General features: G+C 39.5%; 1 protein-coding gene and 1 long non-coding RNA gene across 3 annotated transcripts in view; one reads left to right on the forward strand and one right to left on the reverse strand.

Annotated features, from left to right (window-relative positions):
- Positions 1-309: 309 nt before the first annotated feature.
- Positions 310-22,458, reverse strand: part of SNX10 (sorting nexin 10) — a 36,022-nt gene continuing 13,873 nt past the window's right edge. The window contains exons 1-7 of one of the 2 annotated variants that reach the window (XM_040069738.1): positions 20,959-21,305; positions 20,760-20,815; positions 15,038-15,124; positions 12,373-12,473; positions 11,684-11,782; positions 3,252-3,467; positions 310-2,805 (exon numbers count right to left, since the gene is read on the reverse strand). In XM_040069738.1, coding sequence (XP_039925672.1) covers positions 2,727-2,805; positions 3,252-3,467; positions 11,684-11,782; positions 12,373-12,473; positions 15,038-15,124; positions 20,760-20,783 — 606 coding nt within the window. In that variant the 5' untranslated portion in view covers positions 20,784-20,815; positions 20,959-21,305 and the 3' untranslated portion in view covers positions 310-2,726. Of the gene's footprint in view, positions 2,806-3,251; positions 3,468-11,683; positions 11,783-12,372; positions 12,474-15,037; positions 15,125-20,759; positions 20,816-20,958; positions 21,306-22,458 lie in introns of those variants that run through there. The other variant, XM_058421712.1, reaches the window with a different exon arrangement.
- On the forward strand, positions 3,308-7,104 carry LOC120755133 (uncharacterized). Its single transcript, XR_005701641.1, has 2 exons — positions 3,308-3,424; positions 6,086-7,104. It is a non-coding gene; the product is annotated as an uncharacterized LOC120755133 (long non-coding RNA).

Below are 22,458 nucleotides of genomic sequence, written 5' to 3' on the forward strand. Positions count from 1 at the left end.
TTGTTTTATTTAATTACTTAAAAGCTTTTAAGAAATCATCATAAAAATGAGGATGTAAAGTTATAAGCAAAAGAAAACTTTTGAATGCAGAATTATTGCAATTAGATATAATGTAATCTAATTACTACTTCTAATTTATAAATTAGGTATTATCCTGCTTTTTACAAAAAGCTAGCAGGAAATGGCAACGTTATTCAAAACTAAAAAATGAGAATCAAAATACCAGTGATCAACTGATCAAACTCTATGTCACAGTGTTGAAAAATTACCAAATCATTAAAGTAATAAAAGACATTAAAATTATTTTTTGTTTAACACTTACATTCGTAAAAGTTACATTTAATGTTCCAATGAAACAAAATGCCTTAAAGCCTTTATATGGGATTATATACAACTGATACATAAAGGAGACATACCAGAGAGTATGGAGTACCTTCCCTCCCCCATTACTAAGAAAAATTCCAGTAACACTAGCTACACAAACATCATTCAAAAGATAAATATTTGAACAAATTTCTGTCAAAGCTGAGAAGAAAGTTATAGTAGTCTTAGATTTTTTTTAACAGAATGTTGAAGAAAGTAAGAGAATACCAACAGAGCTATTAGAAAACAAATATTTATTTCAGAAACATCTTCATTTGGAAAAGACTCGCTGGCATATTGATAAGCTTCTAGAATTAAAAAAAAAAAAAAAAAAAATAGCCACAAAGGCTCTCCAAACCTTGTGTTTCTGTAATTTTTGTCAGGTACTGGTGATGTGTTTAGTAAGCAGAACAGTAAAGTGCTTCAAGAGTTTAGCTCAATCTTTTAAAACAAAAGAAAACCCTACATTATCTTAAATAAAAATAGTAATATCCTTATCAACATTATTCCAGTTTCTGTCTTTAAATCCTTCCCACTTTTAAAATAAATTTGCCAGACAATTTTTTTGCAATGTCCCATCTTAAAAAATATAGAAAAAAAAAATCAAGTAATCAAAATCTGACTGGCAATAACAGCTATTTTTAAGCTACTTTTAGTGATAACTTGTTGCTTTAATTAAACGTTATCACTTTTACATTAAGAACAGCGTTGCTGCTAACTCACATACAAGCTGAGACAGTGAATAGATACATTTGTGCAATTCAGTAAGACCCAGCAAAAAGAAATACAGATATTTGTCTTACAGAGTGCTACCATCAACAAAATACAGTGTCTTAAAGTAGTTACCTAAGAGACATTATTCTCAGACTATTAAAACCTGTTTCTAAAATTACACAGATTCCCAGCTGGATACTTTTAAAAAGCATGCCCACACATGTTTATGCTACCCCTTACTAGCTGTCTATTTAATAATCTATTGTTTCTGTAATTCACAGGTTTAAAATGCTCCTTTGAAAGTAACCTTAGATTCCTTTGAAAAGGAAAAAAAAAAAAAAAAAAAAAAGGCATGTATTTATATCCATTTCTAGGCTGGTAACTACCGCACTGAAGTTAATGGGAGCTTTGCTAGGGTGATCAGACCCCCTAGCTCTTTTTAATAGCAGTTAAATGTCAAATATAAATACAACACCACAGTGAAACATATTCCTTTGACAGAATCTGGGACAAGACACTACGCAGCTGCTGTGAACAATAAAGAGCAAAACTGACATTTAATCAAAATAAGTGCTGGTGGTTAAGAAGTTGTGTTCAAGCCTGCCTTTTGTTTGTGAAAAAGTCAATATTCCAACATGGTAACTACAGCCACAATGAAATCAGCAGCTCCTGTTACTCAGGGAGAGTGGAGAGGGCCACATCCATGCAGGGTGTTAGAGCTATGCGATTATCATCATCTCACAGAGGGAGATACTCCCCAGTTCAGCTGCTGAACTAAAACACCTCTACCAGCACCTTGAAATATAGATGCCTAATGTTAAATACCTTGGGTGAAGCCCTGGCCCTAGTGAGGTCAGTGCAAAATTCAGCCATTGGTTTCGATGGACCTCATCCAGGATTTTCACTGGGAATGAGTATCCATAATTCCCTGGGAGCTGAGAATCTCCAGCAAGCCTAGAAGTGATGTAATTTTTATTTTTATTTCTAAACTTCTAAGCAACCATGCTCAAGAATTTTTGCCTTCAGTACTTAGGCATGATAAAACCAGTCTTTCCATAAACATTACAGAAGGACCAGAGGAAGATGTATTTATATCTCAAATTGTCAGCAGCATATAGTTTGTACGAATGTTGTTTTGCTGATGTTGCTGAGCTACTTTAAAAAGTGAGTACCTTAGTGGGGTGTGTAATTTCATCACCAATGTCAAATGACTTCTAAAGATGAAACTTCTCTGATGCAAAGGACTAAAAGATTTTGAATATGTTTGATATGATATACCAACTTTTAAGGTGAGGAATTAAATTATCTTTATTTTTCAAGTCCGAGACATGCATTCACTGAGGGAATTATTTTAACTGCCACATATGTCAGAAGAGCCCGACTTACCCAATACTGAGATTTTTATAGTCACAAAAACATAAATAGGTAGCATGTAGACCTGCTCCAGAATACATTTTTAAAAAAAATCACCAAAAAAACCAGTATCAAGGTCTGTTTTGAGTATTTTGTAAGGACGTTTGGTTGCATTAATGATGAGTCTTTTAGGTACGCGTTACCAGACAGCCCTGTTTGTGTGGTACACATAACCAGTAAACAAAGCAGAAACTGCTCTGTACTGTCCTCAAGGTAACAATACAGGAATGATTTTTTCATGATTCTTCAGAAGCTGGGCTTGCTTTACGTCCACATGAAATGCTGTCATCACTAGGTCCGAGCCCGGAGGATGAACTGCAGAAAAGGGGAGAGGGGGGGGAGAAGAAAAAAAAAAAAATAAAAGGAGGAAATTGGTTTTCACAACACACTCAAAGCCTGAGTAACAGAGGAGAACTTTAATTATCTCCAGTCACAAAGAGAGACAGGAAATTTGGACTTTTAATTAGCCATTTGGAGTGCAGTTGGATATTTTTTTAGCAAGATAATTTAAACGCGAATAATTCAAGTCTGACTAAATGAAATTCACATAATCAGAATGCAGATAATTGAATTTCTACTGCATTCATTAATTCAGTGTGGAGGTGTGTGTGAAGACTTCTATGATGAGCTGTCACAGCTCAATAAAATCTCAGTCAATTAATTTTTTCATTATCTTAGTATTACATCAACAAAAAAGTGAAGCATGTGCATGCGTATGTATGGATATATAATCTCAGAAAGTAAGGATATACACAAATCACCTCTCTGAATCAGAGTCTGCATCGTTTTTTCCTTTTTTTCTCTCTTCATCTTCTATAGGAAAACGTCTGTTCAGGGAGGCGAAACTGTGAATCGCATCAGCAACAGAGTATTTGGTCTGTCCAGACACACAGGCCTCCATATCTTCTGGGCTTAGCTGAGTCTGTAAGAAGAGGTGAAGCCTGCTATCTGAGAGCAATAATGCATCTTGTAGGATCCTGGAAAAGCAAAAGAAGGCAAATGTTTATATATAACATGCACACACACGCACATATATATTCTAAAGTGTTTTCCCAGAACAAATTCTAAATGATGTCCTACTTTTAAAGTTTTCAGATGAATCCTAAATCAGTAACAGAAGGCAACGAACACATTAAAATGATTAGGTGCCTGTTACTTTCTTATTACATTATTTGGAATTTTAGGTGAGTAAAAACATGAAGCTAATAGTTAGGCACATCTGCTATTAGAATAACTTCAAGGACATTTCCTCCATTTAACCATCTGCTATTACCACATGGATCAATTAATGATTTTTAGGCAGTTGGAGGCATATACTCTTAGAAAAATTTGGTCTCTCTCTTTTTTTAATAGCCAAACTTTTACAAGTCACCGATTCGTTTGGTGGAGTAAAGAAGTGTGTAGAGAGACAGTGCGTAGGCAGAACTGACTTCATACACGTACAACATCAGGACTTTGGAATACCTGTCAACAACTGAGCCAAGACTAGGCAAAATTATTTACACTGTTACAAATGTGCATATATTTAAGCTAGAATTAAAATGCTAATACTGAACGCTGGTTTTCATTTACTTGCTGATAGTTTTCAGGGACTCTTAAATTTTATTTAATTCCAGCTATTATTTTCAAAAATCAGTTTTAAGATTTGGTTCATATTTATTTTAAATTAAGTGTCCAAATAAATTTACTTATACACTGAGCATTTACTTAAAACACATGACAGTAAACAAAATAAAATACATTACAGTAACACAGAAAGCTGCAGAGAGACTTTTTCAAGGCCTGAGACTTGAGGATCATCATAACTATTTTAAACAAAAATATGCAACTTTTTTTTTAAACATTTCTTTAAAGAAGGAATTCTTTACTATACAAATCCTAGAATTATTAACAAGAAACTTCCTCATTTTGTGTGTGTTGTTTTAGTCATGTAATAAAGACATCAGAGGCTATCACCACACCAAAGAATGCTCCACAGAAAATTATTGAAGTATCTTTAAACAACTTGAAGCTACTCAGAGTCAATATTTACCAATTTATACCCGTTTAGGCCACAGTTTTTACCAAAAAAAGTCATTGCTGTGCAACAGGAAATAAGAGATGACATTAATGTAAGAACTAGTAAGAGCAGAAAGAAATATTGCATTTTAAAGGTACTCTGACTAAAATGAAAAGTGTAACTGATTAGTTCCTTCTCTTGAATAAGATTAATGGTGTGTTTGGACTGTAATATTTTAAACACAAATACGTTCTGAAAACTGTTCTCTAAAGCAGCCAACATTACAATAACATCTAATAAACACACGAAAGGATTTCTGGCTTCATTCAAGCCCATAAAAATCTGTCAAATTAAAATAAGTAGTAAGAGATATCTACATGAAACCACGAGATACTTGTGCGCCTGCACATTTCACTTGCCTAGGTGTACACGCAGTCTCAACCAAACAACTCCAACTCTGACACCTTCCAATGAGGAAATGCCTCCAACACCCTAATGATCTACTGGGTGCGGGTGAAATTGAGTCTCAGAAAGACCAGATTTTGCTGAAGTTCAAAATAAGCACACTTTCATACATAGAGAAAGCCTTTTTAATCCAATCTGGATTCTTGCAATTTTAATAGCAAATAGACATCTGTTAAAATCAATGTGTGTAATGTAATAATAGACAGAAAACCTTATTTTTTTTAGTCTAAAATCCAGCAAAGGCCATTTAAAAATGATTCGAAAAGAATTTACAGGTCCACGCACCTTGACAGCAACAGCTTCATGATTACAGTTTGAAAACCCATCATTCAGCAGCCACTAAAAGAGGATTTCAGCCTTGACTCTTGATAAACCCACATTCCAAACAAAGACAAACATTGCAACAAAAAACAGAGGTATCATTCCAGACAATAAATCCACTTTTATAGTTTATGCAATTGGAAGAGTAAATATGCTCCTTCTACTTCTCTTAAAAAAAAACCAAAAAGCCCCAAAGTTTGCTGGAGTTTCCTGTAGAGTAACTGCAGTTTACTGTTTTTCCCAGGCACAGCCAGGGGATGCACGTTTCTGCAATTCTAACATTTGCGTGTCTAATGCCAAGTAACACAGCAAAGAGCCAAGTCATTAAATTCTGTGAATGGCATTTAGTTTCACAGATTTTTCTCTTGCTGTACCATCAAAAGTTTCCTGCCAGCCAGTGAAAACAAGAGTAACTAACTGTTCATGAGATTACGCTGCACTTACAGCTCTGTTGCTGTTTGAAATGTATTTTATTTTCTTTATAAAATAACGGGTAATCTTTAAAATTGATTTTAGATGGTTTGAGGCATTACACCAGAGAAATAATGAGCACTAATGTCAATGATATTGGACACAAATTCATTTTAGCTTTATTTCATGTCCAGTACAATTCTGCTAAACCTTGAACTGCTAAAGCACTGTTATTAACTCAGCAGTAACCTAACACATGGAACAGCAAACAAAAGTGATAAGAGTACAGACTGATCAGGACCTCAAGGCTACTGTCCTTTTTCTGCAGCTATAATTCAATTTCCAATTTTACTTTACATTGGACTCATTATTTCACAGTAATTTTCTTTTCTGCTTCAGAGTGCCATCTGGAGGTGAAGGGAGTGACGAGACACCAAGGCACAGCAATGGAAAGATGAAGCTAATCGCACCCATGCTCATACACTCATATATGTGTATATGTGTGTGTTCACGATGTGTTCACATTGAGACCAAACACTCGATGCATTTTGCATGTCATTTAAAACCATCCTGAAAGCAAATATACGAACTTTTGCCTGGTTGTACCCTTGAAGAATTTCTGTTTGCTCTTAATTAAAAAATAACTGCTGCTTTTCCCGCCCCCTCTGAACCAACAGGTTAGACTGCTTTTTAATGGCATGCTTCGAGCAATCAAAATGAACAATAAATTCCGCACTACCCATAAGTATAATGCTTTCCTGTTCAAAATACTCTTTCTTCAAGGGAACACCCGTACATTTGTCACCAGATGGTACTAGGAATGTTAAGTGCTGGTATAGCAGTCGCTCTCTGGGGCTTTTGCTGTCCTGGGGGCTCATTGTGTGAAGGGCTGTACATTTAAAAAGTAGACTTGGCTTCAAGGACTTAAATAATGAAAACTACAAACCACCACCTAACAAATTAAAAAGGCAAGAGGAAGGGAGGAGTGTCACAACATTAATACTCGGATGTCTTTGCGGCGGCTGGACGCGTGCGCAGCCTCGGCACGACCGGTAGCGCTCCCAGTGCTTCTTCAACCCTTTCACTGCAGCCAGTGCCGGGCAGGGCTGTGCTTACAGTGATGTAAATCAGCACTCGCTGCTGTTGCGCTACTGGAAGAGTCACGGCTCACCGTAATAATTCCTATAAACTGACGGAGCATATTTAAGAGAACAACAGACCTCCTGTGCACGCCTGCAAGAAGAACGAAAGGCTACACCCTGCAAGTCTTGATCCCATCAGTAGTCATTACTTGTCAGAGATTTCACTCCTCTTGGCCAGATTGCTCACATGCATAATGGCTACTTATGTGATTAAGGGGGCTGCAGGATAAGGCTCTACATTAGAATTAGAGTTAATAAAATAATTTTTTATTCACAGCCTTGTGAATCTTTGTTTGTAAGCTTTCAGTAAATGCTCATGATCTCTAGACCTTTAAAGAAGCAAGACTGAAAAACATCACAAGCAGAAGAAAAAAAGTCATTTTTGATGAAATGCTGGATACTATAAGAGGAATATTTCTCTTTTCCTCTGTTATGGCAAAAATATTTACAAAAAAAAAAACGTGTTTTTTCTTATTTGGACAAGGTCCAAAATCTGGTTTTCTTCAACATGATTTTATTAGGTATATTATACACTGTTCTGCTGGAGAAAAACAACATATGGCTGAACAGTACAACTTAATCCTAACTAAAGATTTCCTGTATCTACTGTAACCTAATACAATGACAGATGCACACTTGAATGTGCGTGGAAGGTTAACACTCCGATTTTGTTTTCAACAAATTTACTCTGCCCATTTACATCAGACCACGGAGAACAAGGGAAAAACCCAAGGAGCTGAGATACAGGAGATGACAGCCTGTGCTTTGGTGCCCTCTATTGAGCATCCAGCCCCTCAGCCCCAGCCCACACCAAACAAAGCCCCAGTTTCCTCTTTTAAAAAGCTGACTGTGTTTCCTCCTTCACTTTTTATAAGGGAGGAAATGTTACCGATATCAAGCAACTGTGAAGCAACTGTTGGGTATGTGATAATGTATGCGGTTAGGAGAAGATTAAGCCACATGTGCCTGCTACACATTACTCCCTCGCCAGACAGAGAACACCAGCAAGGCTCCACTGGAGAGAGGCAACTTGCCCAAGGTGGTTCTACCTGCCCCACACCGCCAATGCTCCTGCCTGAGCCCCTGGCAGGGGCAAGCTGGCATCCATCCCTTTGGGAGCCAGCTTCCTGCTTTCCACATTCCTGAGACAGCATCCAGTGGAGACACCTACAGAAGAGACCTCTGACCCTGCACCCGCTGCAGCTTGTGGGACTGCAGTGCAAAAGGCAGGGGGGTGGGAGGAAAAGGGCAAAACATCAGACACCTTCAGAAAATGGTTCTGCTTTAGGCAGATGAATTTTGGGTGGCTTCCTCACTCCAACACCCAGCAAGCCCAATGAATGGCCCCTCTGCAGCAGCAGCACTGTGGATGTGCTCTGTTCCCTGTGGATCCAAGCATTTCATTTCTCAAAACTCGCAGTGTCTTCCACCCCATCATAACCTGGATGTCTGAAAAGTAATCAAAGAGTAATCCTTCTCCCTAAATCACATAACTTTTTGGGATCCGACTATATTCAATTAAAAAGTCATCAATTGAACTCAACTTCATTCAAAATGGCTTTGTTAATTAGTTTTCTCATGAGCAAACCCAATTGCCCTTCTGTAAGGGTAATCTAAATCCCAAAGTTAGACCCACACAGCTACAAAGGGACGAAAGCAAATCGGATCTTACAGAAGCTAAAATTTTAAGATCGTGTTTTAATTTTGGCCTCTAGATTAAGAATAAACTTTTCCTGTGAATTTACAGGCATCCTCAAAGGATGAGGATACTTAGCAGGAAAAACACATAATTTTCCTTATTATTACAAAGTAATTCATAATTGAAAAGGGGCTAGCTGACTTCCGTTAATGCAAATGGCCTCTTGAAATATTAAATTATGCCCAGACAAGAAGTGAGCTTTACAGCTCTTCATCACTCATAGATAATAACCTGTAAGATAAGTAGATCTTACCCTGCATTTGTGCAGTAAAACCAAATCAAAACGGGACACCTGTTCCCAGATTTCACCGAAGTCTAGTGCTTAACTTCCCAGCTGTTGACCTAATTCTTACGCTACTGTGCTCAGCACGGAGAGGCTTCACAAAGGCTCTAAGTACACACTGTGCCCTCTGCTAACTCGCCCTGGAGTGGGAAGTGAAGAAGGACAACAGAACTCTGTAGCTATCTAGCAATCCATACTGCACATACAGGCAGTATGGGAGTGTTCCCAGGGCCAGAAGCTGAGCACTAGAGAGCCTCCAGCTGCTCAGTCCTTGCTCCCCAGGCACGTGGCTCCTGCCCAGGCAGGCACTACAGCAATCTCGTCATATGGCACAGGGCACAAACCTGGTCATACAGGCACAGGGCACAAACCAAGACTTTGAAAGATCTAAACCCCCTTTTCAGAGATGTCTTGGATCCTGATAACACCTGGGGTTCCTGCATCACAGGCAGGCATTTGAAAATGTTACCTGCAAACCTCTCCCAATACAGGTCCACATAGGCTCAAATCCCATTTCTTCCCACTGCCACAAAGAAACACCAGTAGGATTGTGAGCCTGTGCACAGTGACTGCTATCATTGCTGGGGTGAATGGAGCTTTCAGCTTAGCAGTTTTGGGTTAGGGAAGCCCCTTTCTAATGTATCAGAAAGGTCCTGCTTCACGTGGCATTGCCACCCCACAGAATGTGCAGCATCCAGACCCAGAGCTTTAGTAAATTGTGTATTTTATATATATATATATAATTATATTAGTAAATTTTAGTAAATATTATAAATATATTTAGTAATAATATTTAGTAAATATTATAAATATAATTATTTAGTAAATGGTGTATTATATATAAAAATATATATATTTAGTAATTTATATAATAATAATAATAATATATAATTGTATATATTATATACAATACCTATGTAACATATGCATACTGTACATATATGCACACTGTACATATATAACATGCACATATACAGAATATACGTGTACATTTTACATACATATGATTATTATACCTATATATTATATATAAGTGTGTGTGTGTATATATATATATATATATTTATACTAACCCTCGTTAGGGAGTTCCACAAATTCAATTTCAGAAAAAGAACCATAACCTTTGGTTCACAGTCATAAAATGGGGAGGAGGGAGGGGGAAAAGCATCATGGCAGCGTCACTGAGCCAATAGGAAGATGCTTTCTGTGAGCAGCAGCAGCAGCAGAAGAGCAGGGCCAGCCAGCAGAGGGCAACGGTACAGTAAGGTGCCAGGCTGCTGAATCTCAACACAACCTCTGGAAATTCCTTCCAACTGCTCCCCAGGGCTGAGAGAAAGTTAACACTTTTCTTGCACTCAGGTTCAAACACTAAAATCATCACTTTGCAATTGAGTTCCCTCTTTTCCCACTCCTCGACTAACAGCAGTGTGATGAAATGCTCCACATGCTGTCATTTTCTGCTGTCAGTACTCATTTAAGCTACAGTCATCCACAAAATTGGAGCATGAGGATGACTTTTGAGATAATCTACCTTTCTGTTTTGCCTTTTGAAGTGCAGACAGCAGTTGTAAACATTTCTGATGCTGATATATCTTGTTACCAGACTGGCCTCTTTGCCATTTTTAAAATTAAGAGCATATTTTGAAATGCACTACTACATGGGGCAGCACAGATAAGACAAAACTGCTCAGACACAGGAACCTGAGCTACCACACTCTTCATATTATCATTGACATGCTTCTAGGAGCACAGCCCTTCCATTTCACTGCTTTTCTTTCCTGAGGTGTAAAAATACCCTCTAATCCTTTTCTGCTTTCTCTCCCCTGTCTCACACGCCTTCAGCCAGTATTTATTGGCTGACCTTTTGGCCACAGATCCTATATAACTGCATGCAGAATATTATTCCTGCAGCAGTTAGCTGTCCCTGCCTTCAGCTGCTAAGCCTAACAAATATACCTCAGGACCAATGATTTGTTGTCTGTTATGGAGGCTTTATAATACACTGACTGGAAAGAAGATAAATAGTCTCTACTTGCAGCATTTCACCATGCCCTCACCCTGAGCAGCAGCTAAAGGCAGCCGGCAGAGGTACGCACAGCTTCTGCCCCAGCAGCTGTGAGCAGCCTGCTCTCACACCAGCAGTGCCAGGGCACGACAGGAATAGCAGAGAAAAAGCAGAAAATTACGCCAACAGGGGCTCAGCCACTGCGGAAGGTGAAGTGGTCACAGCAGTGGGGCTGAGGGATGCAGTACTGAAACTCATACACTACTTCCTTGTAATGCAGGTCAGGGTCTAGCTAGACCTGATGAATGATTTTATACAGATTGCAGCTACTTTGAAAATTGTCACAGCTTGCTGCTAGAGCTTGCTTATGTTATTGGGACTGATAAACAAAGTCATTTCCATTATAGGAAAGCTCTGTATTAGGAGCTCTCACTAGAGAATTCTCCCAGGCTCACAGGGGTTTAGCCCACAGATACTGATTTTCCATGAACATAATGGGGGGGAGGGAGGAGGGGGGGCTTTCTTTGTGCAAAAATATCCAGCTCCTTATTGAAAGGTAGAAATAGACACCAGAGTGAAAGATCTCCCAAACTTAGTATGCAACTGCAAAGTGACTTAAATCTAAGCCCATTATCTATAATCAGTGCAATGAAACACAATGGAAAAGCCCCAGCTGAAGTCTCATTTTAACAAATAGAGCTGAAGTCACGTGTATGAATTATGACAGTGCAAGTAAGAAAAAATAACTAAACGTGTAGCATGTACAGATGACCACATGGTGGCTCTCAAGTACCAGAGATGAGCTATTTTAAACCAGAAATTGATGACCTCATAAAAATTCCAGCACCTCTGGATAGGCTGTACTCACTTTTCCAGGAATTCTTGCAGACCCTGACGGCGATGGTCCACATGATTAGGATTGTTCATATTGAAAAAGGGTGTTTTGGATGGCAGTTCAGGTAGCTGTCTTTATAAACAGGAAAAAAAATACACAGTTAAAACCAAATGTGGAAACAGCAGAGAAAAATGCAGTAAGCAAATGCCAACCCCAATCGTGTGAAAATTATGGGTTGTGTTCTAGAAGCTCTTGAAATCAATTAGAGAACATAAGGTTGAGAAACTGAAGGGCTTTTTACACATCTCAAAAGGGAAAATAAATTAATCTGATATTTCTGGTCCAGTTGTTAAGCTTGCATCCGTGTCTGGCTGGGTCTCTTATGGTGCTTGCAAGACATAAGCACACTGAAGAAGAACAAAGAGGAGGTACAAACAGCTACATTAGATTGTTACTTCTGCTACCTGTGCATAGCAAAAGAAAATACAGATCAAATTTCCTCACAAATTAGAGGGGGGCTCACCAAAAAAAGGCTGTAAGTACAAACCATATTCTTCTGGGTTTAAAGCACATAAAATGAGTAACTACAGAGTAAACGTGGGCTAGTAAGAAACACAGGATACTTTCCAGATCTGATTTCTGCAGTTCTCTGAGTTAAGGTGAAAGAATCCTTCCCTCCATGACTGACAGATTATTAAATAGCCATCTATAAAGTTGCTCACATAAGCACTGCATTGCTCTGAAGCCTCTGCCGGAGCCATACAAATTCCCGATAGCGTCGTCTAACACAGGATGTTTTCCTTGTAAAGCATATACTGTTTGTCTGTGGGGAAATAAAAAACATTTACTTTGCAAATCAGATGAAGCTAAAGTGCAGGTGTGGTATTACCAACACATCCAAGATGTTATACTAATGCCCAAGACATCAATGGAAAGCTTGATATTAATTCGCTTTATGTTAAGGACTGTGCTTTACCTCAGGCAGGACTGGTGACAGTTTCTACTGCTTCCCAGGGAAATACTTGTCATTGCTTTCTTTTTAAAAGCAAGAGATTTGGATTACAGCACAGCTTAGGTAACAGGAAAAATAGACCTCAGAAAAAGGTTTCAGTAGATAATGTCAATCTTTGCAGGGGAAAAAGATCTTTAGCTATTCTAGTTCCAATCCGGCAAACAGCTACACGGTTTTTCCAGTGTGCGGTCCCACTTAAACTAAACCAAAGAAACCAATGTGACCGCTCTCTGCAAGTAGCAGCATCTGGAAATATTCCCACAGAACACTATTAATTCACTAGGAAAATGCCAATTCATCAAAATAGAAACAATTTGTGGAAATGAAATATTTTTGCCAATTTTTCCCATGGAGCATACATTTAGATGAAATCCCACATACCAGACACGACTCCATTAGAACACTGCCTGCAGTCCAGCCCACCCTCCCTGCCTGCCAGGAGCCGTAACTCCAGCCAGCCACAAGGTGCAGGCTGTAGAGAGCACACAGCCTTCTGGAAGAGAGCACACCCATGATATCACACAGTTTAAGAAGATAAATGCTCTAAGAGCTAGGTAGAAGTGGAACTCAGCTGGCCTAAAAGCCAGACAATACTTTGAGTCCACTGAGAAGTCTGGATGGTAGGACTGACCTAGGGACTTGGTCTCCAAAAGCCCTGGCATTGCGGTGGCAGGAAGCTGAGTTGATGGTTAATGGATTCAGAGGTGCCCAGTGATAGATCATATAACACTGTGTGCTGGGTTTGGCTGGGGGAGAGTCAATTTTCTTCACAGCAGCTGGGGCTGTGTTTTGGATCTGCGCTGAAAACAGTGCTGGTAACACGGGGATGTTTTAGTTACTGCTGAGCAGCGCTTGCACAGAGCCAAGGCCTTTTCTGCTCCTCACCCCACCCCACCAGTCAGCAGGCTGGGGGTGCATGGGAAACTGGGAGGAAACACAGCTGGAACCCAACTGACCAAAGGGATACGCCTACCATAAGGCATCATGCTCAGCAATAAACCAGGGTGGAGGTTGGCTGGGGACTGCCGCTGAGGGACTGGCTGGGCACTGGTTGCTTGGTGCTGAGCATGTTTTCATTTGCATCACTTGTCTTTCTACAGTTTTATCTATTTTTATTTTCTAATTTTCTTTATTATCATTTTTATTCTTACTATCTAATATTATTATTACTTAATATTATTATTGTTATTATATCTCAATTATTAAACTGTTCTCATCTCAACCCATGAGTTTTCTCTTTTGTGCCCCCAATTCTCTTTCCTCCATCCTGCTGGTGGAGCAGAGGGGGTGTGAGCAAGCAGCTGTGTGCTGCTTAGTTGCTGGCTGGAGTTGAATGAAGACATAATGGGTCTAAACAACATCTCCCCAGCTCAGCTTTAATATACTTTTATTCAAAAGCACTGACGTCTGTGAAAAAGTAATACAGCACCCACCCTGCCAAGTGTACAGAATTTCTATTTACCAGAAATTAAAAATATAATTGCTTTGGAAGCACATTGCAAATTTAAAAGTTTCACAACTCTGATTGCCACACAGAGAAGTACTTGTCACACAGACATTTAATAAGTCATCATTTGACTGCTTGCTCTCACACACTAACTGCTTAAGCCTTCGACATAGGAAGGAAATGCTTTTGGTCTTGTGCTAAGCATTAACCATGTAACTTGGTGCTCTCAAATACCTCTGTTTTACAATGCAATTAAAATCCTTGGATGTAGAATTAGCAAATTAGGATAACACCTTCCATATGTCATCCACCGAAGAACAATCAAGAAAACGAAATTATGTGTAGGACAGATTTAAGGCACAAAAGCACCATAATGCCAAGTGCACTTCCATTAACACATGGTGGACTACAATCACAAACCCAAATGCAACTACTTCACACATCCAAGCACCACTAAATTAGCATAATATGAATGTCAGGGTACACTGAAAACAACCACATTGCAGCAACCAAATAACCTGGCAAAAAGAACTGAGGAGAACTTAAAGTACAAATAACCAGATAATTACTTGAAAGCAAGTTGTTTTCCCATGAATACCTGAACATCAACATTCTTTTACAACGGTAAGATACCACTGGCTGTAACAGTCTCCTAGTTGATAAGTTAAGCTAGGAATTGTCTGTTGCAAGACATTGTGGAATGCACTTTGTGGAATACACATTAGCTTCAACCCCAGCTCTGCCAGACCTACGTCATGGCCATTGGCAAACCCACCTTACCTGTTTCACAGCATCCTCGTTGTTAAAAAGAGAATAATAACCTCCAGCATCCCAGAAGCAGAAACTCTATATCCCAAAGACAACCCTGGCTTGGACAGAAACAGCAGTAAGAGCCCAAAGAATCTGTTCTCATATTTTCTGTACTTACGTGAATAAATATCTCATAGTCTATGTAAGAATGCCATGAGTCTTCTTTCTGTATCCTGGGGTCTCTCACCAAGACAGTTACAAATTCCTGTAAGTGCATAATAAAAATCAAGCAATTAATTTCGGAAGAGAAAGGCAGCCTTAAAGACTCTCTTGATTGTTCTGCTGTTCCACAAACTACTGAATCAGATTAAAAGCTGAACTGCTGTTTTATTGAATTTTGCAACCCTATAAATGGAGAAGCATAAAGCAATGAATCATCTGAGCTACACCACATGTCTGGGAAAGTCCCTGCCAAACTGCTAGCTGAAAAGGAGTATTTCAGATTAAGCAACCCTGTGATAAGTCATACATGTTTCATGCATGGGAGATGAGATCTTGGTAGCGACAAACTAAAAACCTAACATTCAAAGTCCCACATGCAAAGGAGAATGAGGCAGGTATTTTAGGCTTTTCCCACATTTGTAATCAACACTGACAAAGAGTACGGCTGAAGATGTGGCACTGGGGCGTTTCTGTTCCAATCTGCCCATCAACCTGCCCAAGGAAGCAACAGAGCTACACTGCAGAGCAAAATTCCTCATTTGAAGAGACAATCATATAGAGTATTTGCTGTAGAAGCTGTCATATCTAGCTTACTTCCTTGTAATTTCTACATTTATATAATAATTTAGAGGGATCCCAAAAGAGAGAGAGAGGGCCTATGGATGTTACTGTAATGTAACTGGACATCACTAATGGGAATTGGAAGAGACTGAAGAATTAAATATTTCTCAATACTCTCAATTTAATTAATGAGAATTAAATATTACTCAATACTCTCAGCTAATGATCAAAATTTTGTTGTAGAAAAAACAAAACCAAACCCCCAAATCTTGATAAATCTGTATATTCATGCTAGGATTGAAAATATTCCTTTAAAAGATAAAGGTCAAAAGTGTGCTTAAATACCTGCTATGTCTGGAGCACATGTACAGGCTGCCCTGCTCCAGCTGCTTAAATAAGCTATTTGCCCCAAAAGCTAAGCCAACCACTTAGCAAAGACTTAAGGAAAAGTGTGTCACTCTAAGCTGCAGATATATTCCCCCTGAGAGGAGGGCACTGCGCAAGATCTCCGGGTACAAGAATCAACTGTGGGAGGAATGACAGTGTCTCTGGTAAAAAACATGGGTTTTTTAGTACATATTTGCATAAATCAAGAAATCTTGAACTAGAAAGCTCTCAAAATGTGTCTTCCTATGCCCAAACCAAAGCCATCAGGAATAAAAGCTTTACTCTTCAGCCAAGTCTTCTCCCCTAACACACACTTGCATATACCAGCACTGCAGACCTTCAGTGGACTGACAGCAGAACAATAACAACCTTGAAAGGCGAAGATACACTTTTTCCTGAATGGCCACCACACTCTGTGCATAGCAGGGAGACATTCTAGGTCTGGATTAAATCATTTTCCTCCCTGATTTCCAGAGACGAGGAACCTGTGTCCTGATGGCTGGACACAGCTTTTGGTTTTATGTCACTTAGCCCAGCTCCTGGTCCCGGGGTTGTTTTCTGTATAACTGGTGGTAACCCATTTGGTGAGCATCATGAACACCTTGCCAAAGAGAGCACATTTGAAAGGCTCCTGCCACCTCTACTGCTTCTCCCCTTGCTGAAGAGCACCAGAGGGCCAATTCTCCCCTGCAGCTTCTTAACCCCATGCCAGCATGACACAAGAGGAACAAATGAGCAGAGCTTTAATCATTTTTACCAGCTGAGGGTCATGCCTTTACTTTTACAAAAACACTAGTGGGACATTTGAGGAAGTGATTTCTGCTCCAGAGAAGATACTCAGCAATGTGCTGAACACAGGAGAGGACACCATTTTTTGGTTGTTTTTCTCCACCTGCTTCACTGTCTATAATATTTACCATACATAGGTATGTAGGTAGGTAGAGCAGACTTTCAGACCCACTGTACCATTTTTTTACATCGCAAATTTTGTCTTCCCCAAATTCTTATTTCCTCGAGTCCCAATCTTCTCCAAAGCTGCAGCCACTTCTCAATATACTTTCTTTCCTTTGCTGAGCACTAACTGCATCTGTCCTGCAAGCGGAAGAAGAGAAATCACGCCAAGAAGCTTTGAACACGACACAGCGCTCCTCTTCCCTTCAACTGCTGCAGCACTGGAGTCACAACCTCAGGCAACCTCCTTCTACCCTGGCCTGTCTCCTCCCTCTTATCTACTGCTGCATCAGCTTCTTGTTGACTTTCCTTCTGCCCAGTTCCCCACATTACCCCATTTCCAAGAAACTTGCCATAACCCTCTCCTTTGTACAGAATCAAAACAGTCTTTGAAGTAAAATACTTCTTCCAAACATTTAAATACCAAAGTATTGTTGTCACCCTGGTTGTTCTGAGTTTTTTTAAAGCCTTCTACTTGTTCATAAGATGGAGTCAGTTTCTTTAGTTTCTGCACAATATTAGGAGCAGTATTTTGCTTTTCTCACACATGGGAACATAAACAAACCTTTTGTTTTTGTTCCTTGCCCTTTGTTTACATATTTCTAGCCTGAAAACAATGTAACTGACAGCTGGTCAGGCCAGTGGAGTGAAAGATAGTAACCCCAGAAGCCAATCCACAACCAGACCCACAAATGTATAAAAATGGCAGAATAAACAGGCAGTTCTCTCTCTCTCTGGAGGAGCAACTCTGCACTGCAAACCTCCTGTCTCCGTGTTATTGCTTTGTGTGCCGCGATCACATATTGCAACTAAAAGTTGCTATTGGATATGCTATTGGTTAGCTATGGCTTACCTTGCAAATCTTTCCAGACCACAAGATTTACATTGGAAAACTTCTGTACACTTTTAACTTGCAATTAACTAGTCACTGAGTTTCAACACGGAGGAAGTTTAAAACCCATTCTTCTACCTACCGAAGAAATGAGACCTGCCGTGTGTGATGTGGCAGGCAGTGTCTAAGCAGTAAAGAACTGAGCCAAAGAATAAAGAGGAAAAATGATCTGCAGAACAGCAGAACACCTCAGCAAAATGCAGCCCTCACACACAGTCACTGTCAGCTTTGATTTGAAACACTAGGATTTCAACAGAAGACTGGGTGTTCCTTTTTTTTTTTTCCCCCTTATTTACCAAAAAAATGATGATACTGAATTTAGAGTGAAGCAAGACAAACAGTAAGCAACTAGAAATGAAAAATAAAAATGTACAGCCTTTCTCAAGATTTAGGGTTACTTCCCCTATTCATCTCTTGAATCCAGGAAGTGTTATTCCCATTACAGGTTTTGCTGCTCTGAAACAGGGGCATTGCACATGTAGACGGTTCCTTCTCTTTTGACCTTTAAGTCATCTCCAGAATTCAAGATCCCATTGAGAAAACAACATTGCTTTAATCAAAGCAGACCTAACCACTCAGTATAAGTGATGATCCACTGCCAGAAAAGGTGCCTATGGTTTTGCATCCCTAGAGTAAAGGCCAATATTCACATATGTTACGGTCCAAGCAGAGTTAGGTGGCAGAATACTCCTCTGCGAGGTTGCTGTTATATGCTCAGTCCATCCCGCATTCACTGGTCACAAACAATCAGGAGATTACAGCAATACTGGGTAATAACTGCCTTTCTCCTCTGGATGTATCCCACTCCCTCCCCATTTTGCTATAAAAGTGAGGATACTCTCAATAGACCTGTCTATTCTCCAGTAATCTGTTCACCTGGGGGAGGTGACGCTGACCTCTCCCTCCCACAGACCACTCGAAGAATAACTTAATCATTTGTCACAAAACCATATTGCAGTCCAGCTGTACAGCGTGGGAGACTCAGTACAAAGACAACCAAAGCTTCAGGGACTTTTTACTTTTGTCAGCTGCAATCCTGTACAAGGTGCCTTCCTCCCCTGCCCAGCGCTGCTTGGTTTTTCCAGAACTGCAGATCTAGCTATTATGTCACATTACATATATTTTCAGTTTTGGTAGGGTTTTGTTTGTTTAGTCGAGGTTTTTTGGGGGGTTGTTTTGTTTTGTTTTTCTTGACTGTGTTGTTGGGGTTTTAATAAATGAAGGGCACAACACATGCATTTATAATCAATGCATTCAAGAATATGTGTCCTGTAACACTTCAGAGCAACAATTCTCTCAAAACCAAAATTTGCTGCTGACAGTTAAAAGTGTCCTGGCTTGGGCAAGGAGGCCTCTTGCACTGGGAACAGTATATACTCAAGGGAAAGCTACTGAAAGGCGTGGCATCTCCATTTATTCCTTCTCTCTGGAAACTGCTAAATGCAGAGGCAATCTATTTTCTGTCCAAACTCCAAATGCTATAGTTTTTATATGGATCCCAGCAGCCATGCTGGCCTAAACAACCTCATGAAATTCTTCACATCTGCCCCAGAAGTAGTCACAACTATTTAACAAGCAGGAATTGCAGAGCACCTTCTCTGGCTGGATGTGCCCTTTAATTCCTGGCTAAACCAGACAGTTTAAGCATGGCACTGGTGGTATTTTGCTACCCTGTCCTTGAGACCAGGAGCAGTCCAAGTAGATAGGGTCACACATAAATGACAAAATGGCCAAAGTGACACCCAAACCTGGATTACAACTACTCTCTCATGGTTGCAGATCTGTGCAAAGAACATGAGTGTTGACAGCAGATTAAAAGGACAGCACTGAGGTCACATAGAGACAAGCATGGAAAAACAAAATGTTCCATTTGAATCTGCCTCAAAAGGAAGAACAACCCATACAGGCAGCTGAAGCAAACACAAAAAAAATCTTTCTCTTTTAATTTTTCTTTCTTTTTTCTTCTCCTTCTTTCTTCATTTGTTGGATATATTTCTGCATAATGCAGTGGATTCCTCAGAGAAAAAGATAAGGCAGAAGCCTTACTATATAGAATTCGACCACAAAAAATGCCTTTCTCAAAAGTTGCTAACATTTTCCTGTTAGAAAAATAGGAAATCTGACATGGAAACATCTATTTTTAATATGAGGGGAAAATCTACCACAAGAAGGAGGAATAAAAACAATCTCACATTGGTTGATTATTTGTATTAATCATTTCAGCTGCATTTTAATTCAAATGTCTGTGCTCAGGACTGTATCAGGTGATGAGCTTGTGCTCCTATTACACATCTAATTAGTCAATAACCCCTGAAGAGTAATTTTCCACAAAGCTTCCTAGAAACATAGCGTATCCCATCAGGTTGCCCGTTAGTAAAAGGATCAGTCACAAAGGACATGGGACTTTTCATGCTGTGGGTGTTGGCATCTTCACTCCACACCTGCTGTGCAATAAGGCTAATAAGTGACTAAGAGCTGAGACAAAATAATTTGTTGAAACTTTTAATGTTCATTGGACTGAGCAGAAGAGAATGTGCAAGTGGGATTCTTGTGGTCCATGCAGCTGGTAATCAGAGCTCAGAGCCTGATCCAACCATTAGTCCTATAAAATATCTAAAATTGATAAAAAGAAGACTCCATCCAAATCCTTTTCTCCTGTCTCACTGAGCCCCTTATGCACAGTCACTTATTCTGAATGAGCATCTGATTCTTCTATCACTTTAACAGAAGGAACTGGCACTGCATCATTCCAGAATATTCTGTATCCTGGCAACCAAAAGTATGAAGAATACAACCAATCTTCCCTGATCCATGCAAACCTTAATGAAATTCAATCCACAACTGCCAAATTTGAATCCTTTTTTATTAAAGCTTAGATATGACTTACCTGTTTTTCATGTTTTGGTGTCATCTTCACTGGTCTTTAGTAAAAAAAAAATCAACCTGGGAAAAAAAAACAACAGAATAGACATCAGTTTAGTATTTAGTAGTTATTTAAAGGTCATTATCACTTTTGCTCTTGATTAGTAGGCAGTGAAAAAAGCCAGGCTTAGTGCCATATATAGCAGAAAAGATGTTTGCATTACCTGTATCTCAGAATTTATTAATTTTAAAATAATCCCTTTTTAGAAGCACTGGGCTAGTCCCCTTCTCTATATATTTGTCATACTTGACAGTCTAGTGATGCTTGTTCATTTCTGGAAGCCAGTGTCCAAGAGCCATCTCGGGGTTCATCCTTGTGCCACCTCCCAAGAGCTCCGCTCAGCCAGCATTCCCAGCGCACAAACACAGCTGAGGCAGTGCTGCCTGAGCCTCACTCCCAGGTGCCCAAGCACAGGTTTGTGTGACGTCAGCTGAGGTCCAGAGACTCTAAAACATCTGAGTCAAAAGAATCAAATGCCCATCTCAACCATTTTCCAGAAACTCAGGAACTCGAGACACAAACTACTTGGAGAGCTAAAACTCAGCCTAAATTTCACAGCACCTGTGTTTTCAAACCTCCATGTAGGGAAGGGTATAATTAGACCAAATTGAAACATCCTGTCATTAACTTACATTTGAAACCTACTCTTTCACTGAAAATCCCTACTTTTTAACTGTGTCTGCAGTCCAATAAACTGGACAGTTTGCTCAGGACAGGTACCTACATGGGAAGAACAGGACAGCTTTATTTACTTGCCAGTTTATATACACATCACCTCCTGTTTAGTGATAGAGAGCTTGAAGCTGCTCTTGTTATTATACAACTATGTATTTAGGTCAAGCCTAGCCAAGGAGTGTTGAACATCCCAGCCCTGCCCAATGCCTCTTACAAACACTTTTGAATTACAAACTCCACCTGTTTTAATAAAACAGGACACAAAGATAAGCACACATACATTTTTTTGACCAGGAAATTATTCTGGAACAAACACTTTGTTGTCAATCAGTCATATCAAAATAGGATATGTTTTTTCCAAATAAAAATGACCATACATAAGACTTTGTCCTAAAGGGCACAATTATATAGTTCCCATCCCATAAAGATAAGGCCATCATTTCACTTCTATAGCTAGAATGGTACTGATAAAATAGAAATATCAAAAACACACTCAAATTTCCTTTTTTTTTTTTTTAACTCCAATTATCTATGCTTGACTAGCATATATGTTCCGAGCTGAAGTTATAGAAGAGCACTCAAACATTTCTTGCTGCACAGGCTCAGCAGTGTCAAGCATCTCTGCAAGGTGGGATTAAAAATTTGGCTCACTGGTGCTAACCGATGTTAATGCAAAAGTATATTATGAACTTTCCTTTTGGGGAGATGAATGGCTTTCACCTCACAGGAGAGCACAAGCACACATCACAGACCTTTCATAGAATTGCATAATCATTTAGGTTGTCTCCAAGATCAAGTCCAGCCTTTGGCTCACCACCACCTTGCCGACTAGACCATGGCACTGAGGCCTGTGTATAGTTTCCTGAACACCTCCATGGGGACTTCACCTCCTCCCTGGGCAGTCCATTCCAATGCTTAACAACTGAGGTCCAACCTGAACCTCCCCTGGAACAGCTTGAGGCCATGTCCTCTTGTCCTGTCGCTGGCT

Source organism: Hirundo rustica, chromosome 1 (assembly GCF_015227805.2).
Source record: "Hirundo rustica isolate bHirRus1 chromosome 1, bHirRus1.pri.v3, whole genome shotgun sequence".
Classification (NCBI taxonomy): Eukaryota; Metazoa; Chordata; class Aves; order Passeriformes; family Hirundinidae; genus Hirundo; species Hirundo rustica.